A 24,295-nucleotide genomic window follows, 5' to 3' on the forward strand; every position below is an offset into this window, starting at 1 on the left:
TCTTAAGCGAATAAGAGCGAAAATCCAATGCATCAATCAACTGAGACTTGTATCCCAGCGAGTCCTCCACATTCACAATCACTGCGCCTCGAGCACTACCACAGGGTCGGCTCGTCCTATATACCTGTGGGAAATGCATCAGTCAACTTGTAATTAAAAACAACGCACGACTTTACATTACCGTCTCCTTACAGTCTCTGCTTCCTTAGCTGCTTCAAAGTCTTCCCAGGGGGATTGCCTTCTGTGCACACTGTGCTCGAGCGCCAAGCTCCACCACGAGGCAGAGGTAACGCTCAAGAATTTCACAGATGGCTTTCCAACAGCTTACAAAGTGACGACTTTGGAAAGAACCTCCAATTTAATTTGGCACTTACAGCCCTCGTTCCTGCTCAAAAAGTTAAATTCTCGCTCATAAGAGCTGAAAGACAATGCACAATTTGCAAACTCCCATGGGATCCAATTTCACTGGTGGTTCTAGGTAAATGTGGAGCATCACTTGAGAAAAAAATAGCATGAGAGTAAATAACAATTTTTAATTGGGAAGAAAATTCTATTTAGCTTTGTCATACAGTTAGTTACTCAAGCAGATGCTTCAGGAATTTTTTTGTGAATGAGGGGGATACAAAATCTCGGCTCATGGAAGAGCGAGGTGAGAGAGAGGGGGAAAAAAGACGACGTACTTAGTCAAACCACAGTTGCACATAACGAGGAAGGGAATTCACAAACAGGAAAAGATGAGTGGAGGAAACACTTTCAAAAAATCCACAGCGCAACCTCTTGGAATGAGCACCTGCAGGTAAGAGGGATGGGTTAGGTAGGGTTAATGGGGGTGGAAATGGTCACAGGTGGGGTTGAGGGATGTGACGAGACGGTGTTGCACCGCTCGCTTGAAGCCACAGACATGCCATTTGATTTCACAGACGTGCCAGTGGAGTTTGAAGAAATATAAATAAATAAATAAAAACGACCTTTGATACACTGCATGGCCAAAAGTATGTGGACACCCGAACATCACACCAGTATGTGCCCGTCAAACATCTCATTCCAAAATCATGGACATTAAATATGGAGTTGGTCCCTCCTTTCCTGCTACAACAGCCTCCACTCTTCTGGGCAGGCTTTCCACTAGATGTTGGAACATTGATGTGGGGACTTGCTTCCATTCAGCCACAAGAGCATTGGTGAGGTCGGGCACTGATGTTGGGCGATTAGGCCTGCCTTGCAGTCGGCGTTCCAATTCATCCCAAAGGTGTTCGATGGGGTTGAGCTCAGGGCTCTGTGCAGGCCAGTCAAGTTCTTCCACACCGATCTCGACAAACCATTTCTGTATGGACTTCGCTTTGTGCATGGGGGCATTGTCATGCTGAAACAGGAAAGGGCCTTCCCCAAACTGTTGCCACAAAGTCGGAAGCACATAATCGTCTAGCATGTCATTGTATGCTGGAGAGTTAAGATTTCCCTTCACTGGAACTAAGGGGCCTAGCGCGACCATGAAAAACAGTCCCAGACCATTATTCCTCCTCCAGCAAACTTTACAGTTGGCACTATTCATTCGGGCAGGTAGCGTTTTCGTGGCATCCGCCAAACCCAGATTCAACCGTCAGACTGCCAGATGGTGAAGCGTGATTCATCACCCTAGAGAATGCATTTCCACTGCTTCAGAGTCCAATGGCGGTGAGCTTTACACCACTCCAGCCGACGATTGGCATTGCGCATGGTGATCTGAGGCTTGTGGGCGGCTGCTCGGCCATGGAAACCCATTTCAGAAAGGTCCCGGCGAACAGTTGTTGTGCTGACGTTACTTCCAGAGGAAGTTTGGAACTCGGTAGTGGGTGTTGCAACCAAGGACAGACGACTTTTATGCGCTACGCGCTTCAGCACCCGACAGTCCCATTCTGTGAGCTTGTGTGGCCTACCACTTCGCAGCTGAGCTGTTGTTGCTCCTAGACATTTCTACTTCACAATAACAGCACTTACAGTTGACCGGGGCAGCTCTAGCAGGGAAGAAATTTGACAAACTGACTTGTTGGAAAGGTGGCATGCTATGACGGTGCCACGTTGAAAGTCACTGAGCTCTTCAGTACGGCCCATTCTACTGCCAATGTTTGTCTATGGAGATTGCATGGCTGTATGCGTGATTTTATATGTACCTGTCAGCAATGGGTGTGGCTGAAACAGCTGAATCCACTAGTTAGAAGGGGTGTCCGCATACTTTTGGCCATGTAGTGTATGTTTCTGCCTAAAAGGTCCGATTAAATTTCCCAGCACTGATTTGTTACGACCTCGAAACCCTTTCGTTATAAGACCTTGTGACCCCATTTCCTTTTTGTTCATGCTGTGCTCTCAGTGCGAATGAGAACACAGCATCAGACTTTGACAACAAAAATACTTGTTTGCAGTTGCAAAAAATAAAATTCAAAGCCGAAACAAATTTCGTTTTTTGAAAATACTGCGTCGTATGGAAACCAGCGCTCGTTTCTGTTGTCATTCTGCAAGCTGTGGAACCCAAACATAAATCAAGGAAATTCGTCGTTCACCTTTACATTAACCAACTTGGTGGCAAAAGGCACAAATGCCTTCAGGCATCGAAGGCCATCAGATGAAACATGTAGCACTGGACTCGCGATCCAAGCACTCTTTCATGAGGTTTTATGATAAAACAAAGTTCCTTTTTTAAAGCTTTCACAAAATAACATACTGCGGTTTAGAAGCTTCAGCCTGGTCTGTCTGAAGCTTTGTCCCTCCCTCGACTTCCATGGTGCAGTACACGATGCGGTTTGGAGCCAGGGATTTCAACCCCTGAACTTCCATGATGACAATCTAGAGGAGCCAAGACAAAACCAATCCATTATTCTGTTCAGTGGGAAAGTCACAAAATTGCTAACATTTTCCACCTTGGAAGTGTAACCAAAATTCAATTGCCGATTTCAGGTGTACTTTCATACTATCCAAAACTGTAATGAATACCACCTTACAAGATAACCTCAAAACAGCATAATGGAAATACAAAAATAACTTTCAAAGATTTTTTTTTTTTTTTTTTAGGTTTGGCTGAGATGAAAAGGCCTGCTCAAATTTCTTCAGCAGCTTGTTATGGCTTAGGCGCTGTTTCACAACAACAACAACAACAACAACAACAACAACAGGCATTTTAAGGCCATTTTCCCTGCTAGAGCGGGGGTTAGCCTTGCGGTCCCCATGACAATCTTCTCCATTTTGCCCTATTTTCTGCATCTCCCCTTGTTAACCCCCTTGCCCGCATTTCGTCTTCGACCATCTTTAGCCAAGTCTTTCTCGGTCTTCCCCGTCCTCTACTTCCTTCTACATTCATTTCCATCACTCTTCTCAACCAGTCACTTTCATCTTCCCCAACACATGACCAAACCATCTCAACCTGTTTCTCTTCACAGCATCCATCACAGGCTCTATTCCCATCATCTTTCGCAATTCATCATTTGTCTTCCTTTCTCTCAACGATACTCCGCACATCCATCGAACCATTCGCATTTCCACCCTTTCCAGCCTTCGTTGCTGCTCTACGTTCATGACCCATGTCTCGCTCCCATAAATCATAACACTTCTCAAACATGCAGCATAGAGCGCTGTTTATCAACAGCGCATAACAGCGCTGTTTCATTAGAAGATAAGCCAGTGGCCCCGTTTCCTTGTCAAACCTCGAGTGAGAATGAGAGCACCACATCAGACTTTGACAGCTGATTTTCACTCTCCTCGCCAATTTCTATGAATGACGAGTTCTGGTTCCGTCGCAACTTTTGAAGCTTGAAGTCAGAACCACCCCGAGACACTGGCATGCTCTCCAAGTTGGCCATAAGTAGGTTCACAGACGACTTGAGTTCTTCCACATACAAAGCTTCCATTTCTTTCTGCACAAACTGTGGAAAGCGCCTTTCCTGTAAAATGGAAGTGTGGAAAAAGGAAGTGGGGGGAATGGGTGGTGACAAGGTATGAGAGGTAACCGACAAATAGATGTTAGGCTTTTGCATCTCATATGTATGTATTACGTCTCGTGTCGGGGCTGGCAGAGTAGCTTAGAAATGGCAGGCTGGCAGGTATGTGCACTTACCTTCGAAGAGTCTCGAGCCAGGGTATGAATCTTGACCCAGCTTGAACCGTCTCCAGCCTGGGTTTGAATTGCGACTGAGATATAAAAACTGTCATCCTGGCATTTCACATGTAGGACAATGAATCAATGTGTGCACTGCCTTTCAGAAGGACGTTAAGGCAGAGCGCCCATCAATCAGCCAGGACGGGTTCTAAATGGACATTAAAGATACCAATGACGTGGGAGGGTGGCGGCTGACCGGCTGTGGGTGGAGGAGGGGACAGGTGGACATGGGCAGATGAAGGTGAGTGGTCAGAAGTTGGAGGGTGGAGGGTGGACCGGGTCGGGAGGGGAAAGGGTGCATTCAAGTGGGCGACAGGGTGGACTTGGGCAGGCGGAGGGGTGTACACAAGGGTGGGGTGGATCGATGAGTGAACCCTAATTTCAAATTTTCATCAAAAGAAGGAAGTTCTGCAATAAAGAAAAGTTTTGAGTATGAAAGGGGAGAAAAATGATGAAGAATGAGCAAAGTAGTGAGAGGAAAAAACGAGAGAAGAATCAGTGAGGAAGATTTGTGGGTGTTTATTTATTTTGAAATTTTTGAGTTGAGAAAGGGAGAAAGATGATGAAGACGAGCATTATGGAAGGAAACAAAGATGGTAAGGAAAGAGGGAACGTGTCATAGTCAGGGGACCAAGACCTGATTAGTTGGGGTTGTGCTCACCTGCTATTTCTGGTTGTCCAATCAATTACATCAATCTAGGGACCCTCCCTCAGTAAAATCCACAGAGCAATCTCTTGGAATGAGTAAACATTTTGTTTAAACCACCACTTTGTCAACCAATTCCAGATATCGGGAGCATCTGATATGGGGTTGTATATTCTCATCTCGTGTTTTTATGTGTTAAAACAAAACAAAAACTCTAAAACCACATGCCCCGTATACCTTGACCATTACACCATGATGTTGTGAATTATAAAAAGGGTTTTGCCTCTTGTAAACAACACAGGAGCTCATTACGTTAAGTGACAGGATGCAATGAATGAAATCAACCGGACCTTGATCGAGGTATGCCAACAGCCATGGGATGAAAGGAGAAGCTGAGATTTCATGCGTTGACCCTTCGTTGGAGCAAAGGAGAGGAATGCGATGCAGTTTGGCGCAGACATGTTTTTAGAAAAAGTTTTCATCACAGGCTTATTGCACAGTCGGGACTTGCTTCCCCATTACTACCTTGCAGTGTCCTTCGCTAAAAGCAGGCGAACTATCCAAATTCCAAATTCCTGCCATAACCAGCAGAGGGAACTGCATCAGCGGCACAGTCGCGCCCTCAGCCAATGATGTTACCCCGCAGCCTTGTGCTGCACACGAACGAATAAGAAGAAGAAGAAGAAGAACTGCCTTACAGTTATTAATCCTCCACAGCTGTTGATTCCTGACTATCAACAAATCCAATTCTGTCTTGTGCTGTCCACTATTGTGGTATTTAAGCTTTCACCATGTTGGCATAACACAATGGCCTACTATTTTCAAAACGTACATATTCCACATAAAGGCAAATGTGATCAGAAGGGATGGCGAGTTTAATATCTCTTCCCATGGGAAACTTCCTGCCATAATATAACAAAAGCCAATGACTGAGATTGATGAAGCTTGTTTTTCGACGTAATGCTTTGGGAATAATTTTGACCTTTTCATTCGACAACAACATCTTTTTTTAATTTTTCTACTTATATGTTGGTTATGGACTAGTTGCTAAGCTACCCTCGTACAGGCCGGACGTTATTTTCCTAGCCATATTAGAAGATATCCTTGGAATATAGCCCTATAAAGGCAAGCCATTTTAACGTTAGATACAAACGGTCAAGGTTTGTGGAGGAGTGAAACGACCGGGACATTTGGGTATCGAGTGATATAACTCAAGGGCAGAAAGGAAGCAAGCAAGCATACAGTCAACGAACAAATATGGCCAGTGTATGACCGGAAGTATGTGGACACCCGAACAACACACCCGTATGTGCTCGTCAAACATCTCATTCCAAAATCATGGGCATTAATATGGAGTTGGTCCTCCCTTTGCTGATATAACAGCCTCCACCCAGGAATAAAGAAAAGGAAAAAGATTCCGAATGGAAATAGGATATGAGAAAAACTCTTGGTTGTCAGGAATTATTGAAGAACTTGGAAATAATCACCATTCCACACCCTCGGTGATTTTAACAGATTTTTCACTCTTCACGTCAAATCTCCATATCCCTTTTTCTACACATTCCATGACCAAACTGCTGCCGAGCCACCCACTTGCATTCTCTCTCCCCAATGAAGTCATTTTATCCTTCAAAGCATCTATATAATAATAGCGTAAGGACTCGACTTTGTTATCCCTTTTACGCCGCACCCAGTGACCCGATGCCCACGGCACTAATGGATTTACGATCTACGAACCGCACTCTTTGTTTATCACGTACAGCCATACTCGAAAAATCTGAATTAGCCGACGTTGGGGCCCAAAAGCATCCGATTAACTGCCGATACGACGCCATCTTACGACGCCATCGTATTGGCGTCTGCTGGGCGAAGGCGAAGCAAGCCGTCCGCTGATTGGACAGTCGAAGGCGACAGCAAGCCGTCCACTGAGTGGACAATCCCAGAGTGGTGCTATGCCGATTCCTATTATGAATCCATTCATTTTTCAAAAGTATATCGTAGCGTTGTCATTTAAGTAGAATAATTCCAGTAATCTCTGTACGTTTGTACGTCTGTACGTTTGTTTGTCTGTGACCGCTGTTTCTCGACAACCACGGGTCCGATATACTTTTAACTTGCCAGGTATATTGCTGGGGACCCGAGGATGTGCCTTTTCAAGGTTTCATATTAATCGGACAATTACTTACCGAGCTATGTCCAAAAAACGATTCAACCAATCAGAGAGCAGCGAACGATCGCGTGTGCCGAACGTGGAGGACACACTCTGCCTCGGATGGCACATTTGAGAGCGTATTCATTTATTTCACGTTTGCAAACTATGTTGGCGTTAAACTATGTTTTAAAACTAATAAAACCGAATTTGCGATTCATTCGCTTTCCTGCGCGTTTGTGCACGCGATGGCGATTTCTTTACCAAACTCCGGAAGCCGTTCGCTTTGGACCAAACCATTGCATGTAAATAGAGGGGGGGGATTGTCACCGTACTCGCAAGCCGTTCGCTTTGGACCAAACCATTTCATGTAAATAGAGGGGGGGGGGATATAATTTTAGATATAGATATAGTACGGGCAATGCCCTAGTTTAAGTAGATTGCAATAAATACGTTGTTCATATACGCACTCTTCATTCTCATCTTTCTTCCTAACTCTTACTCGGACAAGCAAATCCCCTATGCCATCCATAATGGTACACTCTATCCATACACCACATCCTCCCTTCCGTGGATGTTCCACGGGTTTCGGCTAGTTAGGTTTAAAAGGAAAACCTACAAAAAGATCCCAAACGGTTATTTTATCACATATGAAATTGTAATCAGTACCCTTTGATCACATCAAAATGATACCCAAGCAGCTTTGATGTCAGGTCCTGAAGTCCTTGTTTGTCCAGATGGCCATCATGTCTACACGAGCACGTTGAAGGTTCACCTACAAACTGTAGCAACTTTTAATGTGCCACAGCTGGTAATGGAAATCATAATAGAACTGACGAATATGGTACGAAATCCAAACACTGTACGTAAGGAATTCCACTGCTTTGCTTCATGAAAATCCGTGCACCAGGCCAGAATCATTGTAATCCAGTACTGACAGGATGGCATAGAGTTCCGCACACTCGCTTCCAAGCCACCTAGCATGGGTTTGAATCCCGGCCCAGCTATAAACTGTCATCTCAGTGTTTCCCAGGCAGTGTGATTCATCAATGTGTTTTTTTTTTTTTTTTTTGTATACTGAATCGAGGCTCGTGAAAGAGCTAACATTTACTTCACAAACAAATCGACCAGACAAACAAAATACACAAAAAGAGGGAGCGGAAGACAAGATGGGGAGAAAAGGGGAAGCACACAAACACAACATCCGAGAGCAGTGAGATGTGTGGAAGGGAGAGGGCCCGGGGGGAGGAGGCATGGGAAGGGGGGGGGGGGGGGGGAGGGAGGACACCAATAAAGCACAAGGACACCAAGGACTTCCAGGACAGAAGTTGGTATTTCAAAAAGGGGAATTGGGGTGAAATTAGCGGGGGTAGAAAAGATCAAGGTTTTGGATGGGGGAAGATAAGAGATGGTGGTGAACAGCTGTTTTAAAGACTTGGCGGGTGGAGTGGGATTGAAGAGAGTGAGGGAGTTTGTTCCAGAGGCGGGAGAAAAGAGGAATGAAGGAGTGAAGGTGAGCAGAGAGTCTTGATTTTGGCAGTTTAACCAAAAGAGGGTTGCAGGCAGATCTTGTGCGACCTGTAGGAATATTTGCGGGACAGAGCCCAGAGAGAGCTGGGGGGGCAAGGCCAGAGAGGAGTCGGTAGAAGACGGAAAGACCACCGACCTGCCTGCGGTGAGTGAGTGAGAGGCCCTTGGAGTTAGCTTCATCGCGGGAGATTCCAATGATTCTGAATGCTTTGGTTTCAACAGCGCAAAGGCGAGCTAGGTGTGAGGCAGGAGCACCAGCCCAGAGGGGAGAGCAGTATTCCATTGAGCTGCGGATGAAAGCCTTGTATGTGGTGAGGAGCTCAGGTGTGCCAAGGAAGGACTTCGCACGACGGAGGATGCCCAGTCGGCGACTGGCTTTGGAGGCCAGATTTGAAATGTGGTTTTTCCAGGAAAGATCATGGCAGATAGTGAGACCCAAAAGCTTGAGTGACAGAACTTCTTGGAGAGGATTATTCAGAAAGTGGATGGGAGGGTTGTCCAGTTGGTCTTTTCGGAGAGACATCGTAAGAGTGTGAGATTTGTCAGGATTGAAAGACATGTTCCACTTGTTTGCCCAGTCTGTGTGTCGTCTCTCCCTCAACGGGCATTAAATGGGAATCCTATCTGCCAGCATTAGATGGTGGATGTTAAAGATCCCATGGTGTCCTGCATGAAGAGTACGCGAGTAATCGCAGATGGTAGGAGAACAGCATCATAGTTAATGGTCACATCTCCAGTGAAGCATGGAGGCCTGTATACCAGCCAAGAATATCAGTGACCTGCACAAAACTAACATTGATTCATGGAACAACTCAAATAACCAGCGCCATTTGGAGGCCAAACTAGTATTTGCGGAACAGATCATGCTACATCGTACAACGGCTGGATACAAAGTCTTTATTATAATACCAACAATCTCCACATACAACCCAGAAATTAAAATGATGATAAAACCCAAGCTGGCCTTGCCTCGTCTTTAAAACGAGTGAAAACAGATTAGCTTCCGGTCACCGACAGGCCTCATATTTCTCACAGTTCCGGTTCCCGCTTCAATTGATTGTCCAATGTCCATGTGTTTTCAAACAGCTACCGCAGTTGGCTTCAGAAGCCTCTGGGAAATTCTGACCACTTCTACACAGCGAGAAACATGTGCGAATGCACCATGATATCAAATCTGTGTGTTGTTGATTCAATATGGTACGAAACAGCAAGAGTGAAGCGATTTATTTATTTTTTGAAGTAAAGGGATCGGAAATTTTCTGAAATTTCTGTAAGTTTTCTGAAATCACAAAATATACTGTCAGATAATTATTCTAGTACTCAAATACAGTAATTCAATCACTTGGAGACCAAGTTGGCCATGCTAGTTGATTATGATGCAATTGGGTTGTTTTGCTATTTTTGTAGATATTGACCTTTCAAAAACCTATTATTTACCTATAAGTAAACACTCTTTCTGCTTTTATATCATGGCTACGATGTACATTTAAAATCCATATTTCCTGGAGTTAAGTACGTGATACGTTCAGATTACAAATCTTTTTTTATAACATATAAAACAGAGCAGTGTCTGCATGCATGTCTGTTTGTATGTCCGTCCGAGACTCGGGGCAATCGACACCAACATTTCAGGCACCAATTTTCGACACCAATTTTATATTTTCTGCAAAATATTTTTTTCAGATTTCACGCAGGTGTTATTATTTGGGTTATATCTCCATTGTGGCAGACCAGTGGGCCGAGGAGGGCGCTCCCGCTCGAAGGGTGGGTGTAACTGCGAGCACTAAATATATTGAATCCATATTTAAAGTAAAAGTTAAAAAAAAAAGTTTCCTAGCAAACTGCTCCAATTCTCTGGAAACATATTAAGCAGAAACATATAACATTTTTTGTTGCTCTTTAATGGCCACTATTATCCCACCTTGAGGGGTCGGCAGAGAAAAGCTTGGCCCAAGTCTTTCACGAACCGGCTTGGCCAGGCCTGACGTTCACCTAGTTAGGGCAGGAATTTGGAATTTGGCCATGGTGCCGGCGATACTCGTCAACTCTTTGTGAAAGACACCATTGGATCTTTAACGTCCACCAACCCATGCTGGCAGACGGGACTCCCAGTTTTAACGTCCATCCGAGGGACACATTGATGAATCATCCTGCCTGTGAAACACCGAACTGACGGTTTATAGCTGGGTCAGGATTCAAACCCAGGCTAGAAAACCTTGGGGCGAGGGTGCGTACCTCTACGGCCATCCTATCAGCCCATCTAAGTAGAATATACAACACTAGCGGGGTCACCCGTGGGAATCCCACGGGCATGGACGTGTGTGACATTTCGACATATTGAGTTAGATGCTGCACCTGCACATTCAGTTATATAAAATGGTTACTGGTAATTGATCACATCCACAAATGATGTAATCCACACAATTTATGTACTTTACATAACGTTAATAGGAATACATGCCCGTGTAGCTGGGAAATACAGTTTGTTTGAAATAAATCACAAATATCAGAAGAAAGTTTTTTAAATTTAGAACTATTCTCAGAGTTAAACATCACTGTAATATTATGCGGTTGCTTCAACGTTTTCGGTGAATTATATGTCATTCCCATCTACACGGGCATGTATTCCTATTAACGTTATGTAAAGTACATAAATTGTGTGGATTACATCATTTGTGGATGTGATCAATTGCCAGTAACCATCTTATATAACTGAATGTGCAGGCGCAGCATGTAACTCAATATGTCGAAATGTCACACACATCCATGCCCGTGGGATTCCCGCATGGATGTGTATGGCGAATTTTAAATACTAGGGCATTGCCCGTACTATATCTATATCTAAAATTATATCCCCCCCCCCCCTCTATTTACATGAAATGGTTTGGTCCAAAGCGAACGGCTTGCGAGTACGGTGACAATCCCCCCCCTCTATTTACATGCAATGGTTTGGTCCAAAGCGAACGGCTTCCGGAGTTTGGTAAAGAAATCGCCATCGCGTGCACAAACGCGCAGGAAAGCGAATGAATCGCAAATTCGGTTTTATTAGTTTTAAAACATAGGTTAACGCCAACATAGTTTGCAAACGTGAAATAAATGAATACGCTCTCAAATGTGCCATCCGAGGCAGAGTGTGTCCTCCACGTTCGGCACACGCGATCGTTCGCTGCTCTCTGATTGGTTGAATCGTTTTTTGGACATAGCTCGGTACTATATATATGCCCGTACTATATATCTATCTAAAATTATATCCCCCCCCCCTCTATTTACATGAAATGGTTTGGTCCATTCGCAACGCCAAAGCGAACGGCGAACGGCTTGCGAGTACAGTGACAATCCCCCCCCCTCTATTTACATGAAATGGTTTCGTCCATTCGCAACGACCACAGAACCCCCCCCTCTATTTACATGGAATGGTTTGGTCCATTCGCAACGCCGGCACACGCGATCGTTCGCTGCTCTCTGATTGGTTGAATCGTTTTTTGGACATAGCTCGGTAAGTAATTGTCCGATTAATATGAAACCTTGAAAAGGCACATCCTCGGGTCCCCAGCAATATACCTGGCAAGTGAAAAGTATATCGGACCCGTGGTTGTCGAGAAACAGCGGTCACAGACAGACAAACGTACAAACGTACAGACAGAGATTACTGGAATTATAGATAGATATGTCGACTGTTATTTTAGGCGGTGTATTTTCGTTTATCATCATGGCGCGATTTAAAAAAATATATCTCTGCATTTTCCTCTCCAATACCTCCTCACACTTTACACACACACCGGCCCATGTTTACATATACACACACACACACATATACACCCACACACATATACACATACACACACACGTACATCGACACACACGCACACACACACACACACACACACACACACACACACACACACACACACACGTACAGACACATATACACATATGCACATATGCAAATATGTATACACATATGTATCCACATATACACATATATACACATATATACATCTCCACACACACACACACACACACACACACACACACACACACACACACACACACACACACACACACACACACACACACACACACACACACACACACACAAAAACAGACACACACACACACACACGTACAGACACATATACACACAAACACACACACACAGACATGTATATACACATACAACAACAACATGCATTTTAAGGCCATTTTCCCTACTAGAGCGGGGGTTAGCCTACATACACATACACACACATATATACACACACACACACATATTCACGCGCACACACACACGTACACACACGTACACACGTGTACACACGTACACACACGTACACATGTCCCACATGTATATATCCCACATCCCACATGTATATACATGTTTAAAGTGTACGTGCCCTTCCCCCCTCCCCCGCCCGGCAACGCTGGGTACTTCTGCTGGTAACGAATAAAATAAAAACGAAGAAATAGGTGGAATTGGCTGAAATTCGCTCGGTGAATTCACGCGGTGTATTCGGTTCGGCTCGGTTCACTCGGTTTAAAGAAAAAGCGATAATGTCGACATGTTGCTGTCTGTGTCATGTTGGGCGGTGTATGATACTCGTTGGCTGTTGGGCGGTGTATGATACTTGTTAGCTGTTGGGCGGTGTTGTGCGGTGATATGGTGTATTTTAAAAAATATATCTCTGCATTTTCCCGCGTTGGTGACACCGAGTCGTTCTTCATCGATCGTCTCATTCATTTTGGAAATGGAAGTTTCCACGCAACGCATGAATTGTCACGATCCTCAAGAGGAATTTGTCTCGTAATCATCAAATGATAAATGGCAAGTAAATTATATTGTGGAAAATTAAAGATTTCAAATAAACCTATTTAAAGTGTATGCGCACATAACTAATAAAAAAAACGAAGAAATATCTCTCGGTAATTTCCTGAAACATATTTTACTTCCGGCTAATATGTTGAATGAAATAAAAACGAAGAAATATATGTCGGCATCATTGTTGACGTTTTTGTGACGACTATCATCAAACGAAATAGTAATATATCATAACGGAAAAGCAAAAGCGAATTTTTAATATATATCGACACATTGCCGGCGGTGTCATGTTGGGCGGTGTATGATACACCATGACGCGATTTTAAAAAATATATCTCTGCATTTTCCCGCGTGTGTGGATTGTTCTCAATTATTGCTGACACCGAGTCTAAAAGTAAAACCATCGATAAAAATGAAATCATATGGTGAGTTAGATTGGAGATAAAGGCGTGAGAGAGACTCAATGGCCTTGAAGTTACAGGCCTTTGAGAATTCATTTCGTTCTATAAACGGCAACTTTCATCGGATTTTCTTCCCGTTTTTTTTCAACCGAGTCTAAAACTATGTTAGCGACTGTGAAAAATGAAATGATTTATCGAATTTGATTTGAAATAAAACTGGGGGAGAGCAAGACACCACGGGCCTACAAAACAGGACTCAAAGCTATGCGAGTTAATAAAATGGTGGATATTTGTTTATAGCCACTCCCAGAATGGGTGGAGCTATGGGTGGAGCTACTCTGCAAACCGAGTAAGCCACACCCCGGACAGACACCCAACAGATAGACAGACAGACAGACAGAATCATCTACGGCTATTATAATATAGATTTAAACTAGAAAGGCACTTGGTAGAGCGTGTGCTTCCGCCACGTCCTAAAAAAAAAAACCCCAAAAAAACCACCTTTAGAGGCCATTTTTCCCCGCAAGCGGGGGTTGGCCTTTTTCGGGGACCGCGGTTGTTGTTGTTTTTTTGGTCCCCTTTTTGAAGCAATGTTTTACGGCCGGATGCCCTTCCTGCCGCCAACCCTTTTTGTCGCCTTTTTACGACAAACGGGGAATTACCAGTGAACTGGTACTCAATTAGCCGACCTCGGAAGGATGACAGGCTGAGTCAACCCCCCTGGCGTTAATGACAGGCTGAGTCAACCCCCCTGGCGTTAATTCACCGATCGACCGGGATTCGAACCCAGGATCCTAGGATCCTAAGCCGGCACCCTAGCCGCTAGCCCAACACCAGTCCTAAACCTAAATATAATCACTTGTCATAGTCACCGAATAAACCCATCCACCAAGTTTCGGCATAACTTGTCCACAACATTTTTAGACATCCTACTATGTATCGTTTTTTACCCCAACTCAAAACGGTGAAGAAACACTTTAATAATTTAAAAACTCGTACCCAGATCTGAATTTTGATCTTCACCAAAATGGACCCAATTTGTCCTCGTCACACATGCAATTTGTCCACCAAGTTTCAACCGAATCCGTGTATAACTTTTTGAGATATCGTGCTATATATCAGTTTGGCCCATTCCCTTAAAAGTGAAGAATCACTTGAAAATTATAGCATCTGGATCTTCACCAAAATCTAACCATTTTGTCCTTGTCACACACACAATGTGCCCACCAAATTTCATCCGAATCCATCCACAACTTTTTGAGATATCCTGTTCAAAGACAAGCTGACAGACAGGGGTGAAAACACATCCTCCGTCCATCTTAGGTGGCGTTGGTAATTACAGGACCAGCAGCAGGGTCAATGTTCTTTGTGAGCAGAAACTAAATGGTACAGAAGTTTGGAGAAATACACAGGAATAACGAGGGAAATGTATAAACGAGCAATCAGTGTCAGCAAGGTGTTGCCACTGGTTGAAGTGGCAAGAGCCGTGTGCAAATGATAGCAAAGGATTTTCGTCCACTACAGGTTGGAAGAACAGCCGCAAGGTCTCGTCAGACTGCCGTGGCACATAATCCCACATAGCTAGAGAGAGAGTGTTGGAGTTTCTGAGATGGCAATGCAGTTGGTGATGATGTGCATGTAGGCAAGCATGGGCAGAATTTAGCCCCACCTCAGGTATTAGAGTCAGCAGTAGTGGTGGTGGTGATGATGTGCGGCAAAGTCAAATCCTCTGAGGCTCGTACTATACCGAGAACACTGGAATGTGTTCAATGTGGCACACAAATGCAATGGCTTACTAGCAGGTAGAAGCACATAGCTCTGATCATAGACTGGTGAAGTACGCTCGCTGCTTTGTCTGTGACACTCGTACAGCTCTACATGGTCTCTTTCCTCAGCTCCTTTAAGAGTACCCTACTCGGAGGGGACTATAGGTTTACTCTCCATCCGTCCACCTGTCTGTCTGCCCCACCTGCGGTTTTCTGCATTTTTCCCCCCCTTATCATTTAACATATTCAACTGAAACTTAGTGCATGGCTTCATCTTACTATAATTCACCAAATGTCCGTCCGTCCATTCGAAGGTACCGCAAAAACGGCTTCGCATATGGAAAATAAATAAATAAATAAATCGCAACGATATTTTGCGTGGGTATTCCTGGGACCCCTGGGAGTAAAATAGGCTATATTGTTTTTCCAATTTTTCCAATTTTCCAGTTTTTCCAAACACGATGGAATAATATTTACCGATATGAACAGTGATGTGGCTTTTGTTGAAATTCTACAACAACAACAACAACATACATTTTAAGGCCATTTTCCCTGCTAGAGCGGGGGTTAGCCTTGAGGTCCCCATGACAATCTTCTCCATTTTGCCCTATTTTCTGCATCTCTCCTTGTTAACCCCCTTGCCCGCATTTCTTCTTCCACCATCTTTAGCCAAGTCTTTCTCGGTCTTCCCCATCCTCTACTTCCTTCTACATTCATTTCCATCACTCTTCTCAACCAGTCACTTTCATCCTTCCTCAACACATGACCAAAGCATCTCAACCTGTTCCTCTTCACAGCATCCATCACAAGCTCTATTCCCATCATCTTTCGCAATTCATCATTTGTCTTCCTCTCTCTCAACGATACTCCACACATCCGTCGAACCATTCGCATTTCCAGCCTTTCCAACCTTCGTTGCTGCTCTACGTTCATTACCCATGTCTCGCTCCCATAAATCATAACACTTCTCACACATGCAGCATACACCTTTCCCTTCAGCTTCAGCGACACTCTCCTCCTCATCAGCACGCCACTCAGTTCCCGAAACGTCTTCCATGCACATCTCACTCGAGCAACCGTTGCCAAGTCTGATCCACCTTCTCCATTCAGCATGTCTCCGAGGTAGCAAAATGTTTTCACACCTTCCAGGTTCACGCCATCTCCAAGATCCAACTCAACATTTCCTCCATCTGCAGCTCCCTTGGTGCACACCTTACATTTGAATGTAGCTGCCACACTGGTTAATGATCCTCTCAGACCACTGCATTTTTGATGAACCCACTCAGCGCACATTGTACATTGAATGGAGTTCACTCCGACACCCTTCCTGCACACAGCACATGGCCACTTCCCAGTTCTTTCGACCTCACCACATGCTTTACCCCTTGCCATCCATCACCTTTGTCTTTCCGATATTCACCTTCAGACCTTTTGTCTCCATACATTCCTTCCACTTGTTCATCTTTTCCTTCAGTCCATCCATACTTTCCACAATCAACACCAGATCATCTGCATACATCAACTCCCACGGTAAACCCCCCTTTACGTTCTGAGCCAGCACCTCCATCACAGCTACAAATAGTAGTGGACTTAGTACCGACCCCTGATGCACTCCCACCTTCACCTCAAACTCACCACTGTTCCCGTCCTTCGTCCTTACAGCTGTGCGCGCTCTTTTGTACATTGCCATCACTACTCTGATCTTCATTTGGTACTTGGTACTTCATTTGGTACTTCATTTGGTACTTGGAAAGAAGTTGGTACTTCATTCCTCCACTCCTAACTTCCTCAATGCCCATGTCAATACTTCGCGTGGAACCCTATCGAATGCTTTCTCCAGATCAACAAACCCAAGAAACAACTTCTTCCTCTTCTCCATGTACTTCTCCTGCAACTGCCTCAAATAAAGAGCACATCTGTCGTTCCTCTTCCTGGCATAAATCCAAACTGCATTTCGTCGATCTTCACCTTCTTCCTTATCCTCCTCTCCAACACCCTTTCCAATACCTTCATTCCATGCTCCAATAACTTTATCGTTCGGTACGAGCCACACTCCAGAGGGTCACCTTTCCCCTTGTATAGAGGAACGAGGGTACTCAGTTCCCAATCCACTGGAATGCGGCCTACTTTCACCACCAGACCACGGCCTGACGAAATGCAGTTTGGATTTATGCCAGGAAGAGGAACGACAGACGCGCTTTTTATTGTGAGGCAGTTGCAGGAGAAGTACATGGAGAAGAGGAAGAAGTTGTTTCTTGGGTTTGTTGATCTGGAGAAAGCATTCGATAGGGTTCCACGCAAAGTATTGACATGGGCAATGAGGAAGTTAGGAGTGGAGGAATGGTTGATCAGAGTAGTGATGGCAATCTACAAAAGAGCGAGCACAGCTGTAAGGACGAAGGACGGGAACAGTGGTGAGTTTGAGGTGAAGGTGGGAGTGCATCAGGGGTCGGTACTAAGTCCACTACTATTTGTAGCTGTGATGGAGGTGCTGGCTCAGTACGTAAAGGAAGGTTTACCGTGGGAGTTGTTGTATGCAGATGATCTGGTGTTGATTGCAGAAAGTATGGATGGACTATAGGAAAAGATGAACAAGTGGAAGGAATGTATGGAGACAAAAGGTCTGAAGGTGAATATCGGAAAGACGAAGGTGATGGCAAGTGGTAAAGCATGTGGTGAGGTGGAAAGAACTGGGAAGTGGCCCTGTGCTGTGTGCAGGAAGGGTGTCGGAGTGAACTCCATTCAATGTACAATGTGTGCTGAGTGGGTTCATCAAAAATGTAGTGGTCTGAGAGGGTCATTAACCAGTGTGGCAGCTACATTCAAATGTAAGGTGTGCACAGAGGGAGCTGCAGATGGAGGAAATGTGGAGTTGGATCTTGGAGACGGCGTGAAGCTGGAAGGTGTGAAAACATTTTGCTACCTCGGAGACATGCTGAATGGAGAAGGTGGATCAGACTCGGCAACGGTTGCTAGAGTGAGATGTGCATGGAAGAAGTTTAGGGAACTGAGTGGTGTGCTGATGAGGAGGGGAGTGTCGTTGAAGCTGAAGGGAAAGGTGTGTGCTGCATGTGTGAGAAGTGTTATGATTTATGGGAGCGAGACATGGGTAATGAACGTAGAGCAGCAACGAAGGTTGGAAAGGGTGGAAATGCGAATGGTTCGATGGATGTGCAGAGTATCGTTGAGAGAGAGGAAGACAAATGATGAATTGCGAAAAATGATGGGAATAGAGCCTGTGATTGATGCTGTGAAGAGGAACAGGTTGAGATGGTTTGGTCATGTGTTGAGGAAGGATGAAAGTGACTGGTTGAGAAGAGTGATGGAAATGAATGTAGAAGGAAGTAGAGGACGGGGAAGACTGAGAAAGACTTGGCTAAAGATGGTGGAAGAAGAAATGCGGGCAAGGGGGTTAACAAGGAGAGATGCAGAAAATAGGGCAAGATGGAGAAGATTGTCATGGGGACCGCAAGGCTAACCCCCGCTCTAGCAGGGAAAATGGCCTTAAAATGCATGTTGTTGTTGTTGTTGTTTCACCACCAGATTACAGATCTCTGTCATTCTCTTCACACCCCAACTTCCTGCTGCCTTCAACATATCTCCCACAACTCCCGTCGGCCCTCCCGCTTTTCTACTCTTCATTGCTTTTATCGCTTCCTCAACTTCCTTCTCAGTTATCTTCTCTGCCGGTCCTAAAACTGGGTTACTCTCTATGTTGCCATCCCATTCATTCTCTGTATTCAATAGCATTTCCAAACATCTTTTCCATCTTCCTTTAATTCCATCTGGGTCCACAACGATTTGTCCCACTTCATCCTTCAAGCAACGCACCCCCATCACATCACACCTCTCTTTCGCTATCTGCTTTGCAATCCTGAATACCGCTCTCTGACCCTCTTCCGAATCCAAGCGTTCTCCGAACATTTTCCTACATGCCTCCTGCGCCTTTGCTACCTCTTTCTTTGCAGCCTTCTTGGCTGCCTTATAACTTTCATGCTCTGCTTTTTCTGCTCCCGTACCCTTAACCTTCTGCCACTCCTTGAACTTCTTCCTCTTCTCGTCAATCCTCTTTCCAACTTCGTCATCCCACCACCATGTTTCCGAGTGCCTCGGTGGTCCTTTTGTCCATCCACATACCTCACCAACGGCTCCCAACAGACTATCTTTCATTGCCATCCAACCACTTTCAAGCTCAACCACATCATCCTCTACCCGACTCAGCCTCTCTTTTAATGCCTCCCTTCTGTCACCTCTTTCAACCTCCACACCTTCATTCTCGGTTGGTACTTCACCCGCCGAGCTCTCCTCGCACCTTTCACCCTTATGTCGCAGACAACCAAGTGGTGCTGTGAAACAGCCTCCTCCCCCAGGATCATCTTTGTGTCCCGGTGGTGCCCCATATCTCGCCTATGCACCATCAGGTAGTCAACGGTTGTCATCGACCCACCTGACATGTATGTAGCAAACTCCAAAACTCCAAAATCCTTTCACCTTCTCCATTTCTCACACCATATCCGTAACCCCCATGAACTGCCTCAAAACCGTCCATACTCCTTCCCACATGTCCATTTAGGTCCCCTCCTACCACAACAACTTCCTCATCTTTCACGTTTTCCATCAGCTTCTCTATCGCACACCAGAACTTGTCCTTCTCTTCATCGCTCTGACCAACCTGCGGAGCATATCCCGAGATGACGTTCACCAAGAGCTTTCCAATCATCATTTTCACCATCATCAACCTATCACTCACTCTAGTCACACTCACCACACTGTCTACAAACTCCTCAGAAAACAGGACACCAGCACCATTCACGCCCTCCGGGCACCCTTGCCACACAAACTTGTATTTCTGTCCCTGCCTACCCTTCACCACTCACACCACTTCCCTTCCATCTCGTTTCTTGCACACAACATATGTCCACTCTTCTTCTGACCAATACTTCCACCACTTCTCCTGATCTCCCTGTCATTGTCCCTACATTCCATGTCCCAAACCTCAGAAACCGATCTCCACTTCAGGCTGTACCCTGCCCATATGTAGTTGTAATTGTCATGGTTCTCTTTTTGAGGCAATGTTTTTTTTTTTATGGCCGGATGCCCTTCCTGATGCCAACCCTCTTCGTCGCCTCTTACGACACGCAGAGATACGGTGTACCTATTCTAAACCAGGGTACACACCGGGTTGAAATTCTACAAATACTGTTTATTCTACGTACCAGGAGAGAGTAGATCGACTCCTGACGAACTCTTCCGATATAAACGTGCGGCTCTGAAGTAACACGGCAGCGTGTGCAAAGCGACTGAGAAACTGGGTGTAGCGGCCGCTTCCGTGTTACAGATTTGGCGCGCACTCTTCACACATAAACGTGCGACTGAGAAAGACGTGCAGCAGCCGCTTCCGTTTTGCAGAATTCAATCTTTTTTCAAAATGGGCGCCAAGTACTGTTTAGATTTTGATGATTTGCGTGTGATACGATTCAACGGATGTTTATATGAATTGTTTAAAATTTAAAAAGCCTTCAATTTCTGATATTTTGCCTTTTCATTTGGGCTTCCCAATTGAAGCCCTGCCCATAGGGCGGGTTCCGTTGCTAGTTATGATAAGTTACAGAACAAGTTCGAGTTTCAGGGCGTTTAATTAATTTTTTTCATTTGTTTTAAAAATTCAATAAAAACATTAATTGGCAGCTGTCGGGTACATGTATTTCAAAGCACTTCTTCTCCACTTTCTCTGCTCTCAAACAACCAACCTCACTGTTCAATTACCAACCAGCTTCTGCATTCTTCCCAGTCCCCAATGCCCCAAATAAATCCCAGTTATGGAACTCTCTGGCTCTCAGTCCAATCAATAGCATTGACCTTGTGTTCTTTCAGGGTGAGTGCTTCAAAAGTTACTTCACTCTTCTGGCAGCTCCAGGAATGTAGTTACCATGTAAACTAATGGCAGCTGGGTGGAGTTCATCTTGTTTAGCACTGGATTCATGTTCGCACCAATTCAGTTTACACATCCTTGTCTGCTTAGTCCAATGTACACCTTGCGTAGATCTGTGCCTCAACACCAAACAAAGCTACTTCTTCACCTTTCACTCCCAAATAACTCTCAAGAAAGCAAAATGTACAATTTTTTAAATATAAAACACAGCAAAGAAATACTGAAAATTAATTTGTTGTATTTTGTAGAAATATGATTTTGTTTTTTATACATTTTACTTTCTATATTCTGTTACGTGGTCCCCTCGGTGACTACCTGGTCTCGGTGACCCCCGGACCGTGAGAGGACCTTCGCCAGAAAGTAGTATTATATATATGCGCTTTCGCAACGCAATCCCGATGAATTCCACCCAAGAGAAACTGATGTGCAATGATATATTTCCAGGGTAAGGATATCATACGATTTCAATGATACAATCACGGATATTCCCCGAGCAATCAACAACAAACAACCATCAACAATTCCCAATCCACAATCAATTCCCTATATGATTAAGATGGCCATCTTATATATGTGTGTCCACTTCTGTACTCACGACCCCCTTTTGGTCTCTGCCCCTCACAATGTCTCTGGGCCCCTCCTGACCGAGATGCTGGTCGGCGTCGCCGCACTCGGGCGGTTGAACGAACCCCGGGTGGACGTGTTTCCACCGGGCAGGTATCGTACCAGGCACCGCGGCTGCAGCCCGTCGTGGCCACGCGAAGCGGGTACGGTAAAGCAAGCCAAAAGCCCCACGCCGCTTGCAAGGCGTGTTAGGCCCCAACGTGCGACCCGTACGCGTCTGTTTAGACGGTGCCGCGAACGGTGCCAGACGCGGGGTCGATGCACGGCCCCACGTCAACTTGACGTCTCCACCGGGTAGGTACACGTCCCGGTAACTCCTCTCGCCAGACGGGCTTCGGAACGCCGCTTTTCCACGCAGCGCAAGGTCGATCCCACCTTTCGTCGGAGCGGGGCGAGGAAGAAGAATACTCGTCGCTCTTCTTCCTCGTGTCTTTTTCTCTTCCGTTTCCGGTCACTTCCGTTTCCGGACACTTTTTCAGAAGGGCTCCTGACCCTCCAACCACAACAACCCTTAATCTACTACACACGGATAAGCAAAGACCTGAATGGTAATTCACATACATTCACATAAATATGTAACACTCCCCCCCTTCAAGAAAGAAAGTTTGAACCCAGCGAAAACTTTCTTTGCCGGCCAATTTGGATAAACAAACCAGATAACTCAACCCCCCCACATTATCAGTTCCCCCCAGGCACAGTTATCACTTAAAAATAAAGCAACCAAAATTTCACCACAACCCCCCCCAGATTACTCACTCTGGACTAAGCACCAGCAACGACATTGTCCCTGCCCTTTACATGTTCAATTTCCGTTGGACTCCTGCCAAGCCAAACTCCATCTCATGACCCTCTGACTTTGACCGTCAGTTTCTTGTGAATGAAGGTTAAGGGGTTGATCAAAGATCCAAAGTTAAGCAACTCGATAGCACTTTTTCCGGGAGGCCAAGCCGAGTATTCACTACATGGATGCCTTTAGGAACGTGGAGTTCACGGTTAGTCCGTGCAGGAAAGTTCTCTACATGGGCGCCTTGAGGAACGTGGAGTTCACGGTTAGTCCGTGCATGAAAGTTCACTACATGGACGCCTTTAGGAACGGCGTTCACGGTTAATCCGTGTAGGAATCTTGGCTCGGCGGCTCCGCCGCATTCAGTGCTTCAACTTCTCAGAACTTCCCTAATAATTATGGTGGGACCACCTGTCCCTGTAGTCCCATGAATAGCGGTCTCCTTCTCGGCCACCACTTTGACAATCCTTCCTTCGGGAGCTGCCGTAACTCAGGGAGCCTCCATAATAATATTGATTGCGGCCACCACCAAAACTACCGCCCAATTGTCCTCTCCCGTAGACCTCTCGACGCCTACGAAATGCCTTCCCTACTGTTATGGTCCGACCCTCCAAATCCTTGCCATTCCAATTCTTCTCTGCCTCTCTGGCGTCTTTTGTGCTGGCAAACGTGACAAAGCCGAACCCTCTTGACTGTTGCGTTTCCCTGTCTCTTACCAACCGCACTTCCACCAGCGGCCCATATCTGTTGAAGACAGAGGTCAGAACTTCTTCCTCTGTTTTGAAGTTCAGTCCCCCTACAAATAACTTGGCACTTTTGTCGCCATCCCGAGCTGGTGTGGTGTTATTTTCCCTGCTGGGCTCTTTACCAACCCTCAGGTTACCATAAACTTGACCCCCGGCCAAATCATTCCCGATAACCACAGATACACCCTCTACAGGAAGCGTGGCTTGTAAACCGACGGTGACCGGTCCTGACACCAAATCGGACTCCAAATGGATGACCTGAAGTGGAGCACTAACACCGCCTCCGATCCCCTGTAAACGAACACTATCCCCCGTTGCCGTCTCCTCGGACCATGGCAAAATGCCTTCAAGCATTAAAGATTGATGTGCCCCTGTGTCCCTTAATATCCTAACCGGTCTCCGGTTAGTCGAGGCTCCATCCCGTGACACAAACCCCTCTGAAATAAATGGTTGGTAACCCTTTTGATGGCGATTTCTCACAATGGCCATTGCATTTGGAGTCGTAATAGTCGGACTCCGCTCTGGGTCTTCCCTTTTCATGCGGTAACAACTGGACATCAAGTGTCCAGGTTTCTTGCAAAAAGCGCAAGTAGGCCCGGAGGAAAAACTCGTGGTCTGCCTCGGGCCCCCCGAACTATAAGTTTGTCTTGGGCCCGCATCCCTCTGATTTCGAACAGGTGGGGTATCCGCGTTGTCCCCATAATCCTCTCGAGGCCGCCGCCAATGCCATGTATGGTCGTTCTCCGCACCTGCTGTTCCCCACCTCCCCTGCGGA

At 45.5% G+C, this 24,295-nt stretch overlaps 1 protein-coding gene across 11 annotated transcripts in view; it reads right to left on the minus strand.

The window, feature by feature from the left end:
* LOC137439290 (calcium-dependent secretion activator 1) overlaps nt 1-24,295 on the minus strand; it is a 539,275-nt gene that overhangs the window by 262,241 nt on the left and 252,739 nt on the right. For all 11 annotated transcript variants that reach the window (XR_010986881.2, XR_010986892.2, XR_010986883.2 and 8 more), the window contains exons 5-6: nt 3,675-3,911; nt 2,699-2,820 (exon numbers count right to left, since the gene is read on the minus strand). Coding sequence is in view for 6 of the 11 variants with exons in the window: in XM_068135050.2 (XP_067991151.1) it covers nt 2,699-2,820; nt 3,675-3,911 (359 nt within the window). In the remaining 5 variants the exon portion in view is untranslated. The remainder of the gene's footprint in view (nt 1-2,698; nt 2,821-3,674; nt 3,912-24,295) is intronic.

Source organism: Myxine glutinosa, chromosome 1 (genome assembly GCF_964187855.1).
Source record: "Myxine glutinosa chromosome 1, kmMyxGlut1.1, whole genome shotgun sequence".
NCBI lineage: Eukaryota > Metazoa > Chordata > Myxini > Myxiniformes > Myxinidae > Myxine > Myxine glutinosa.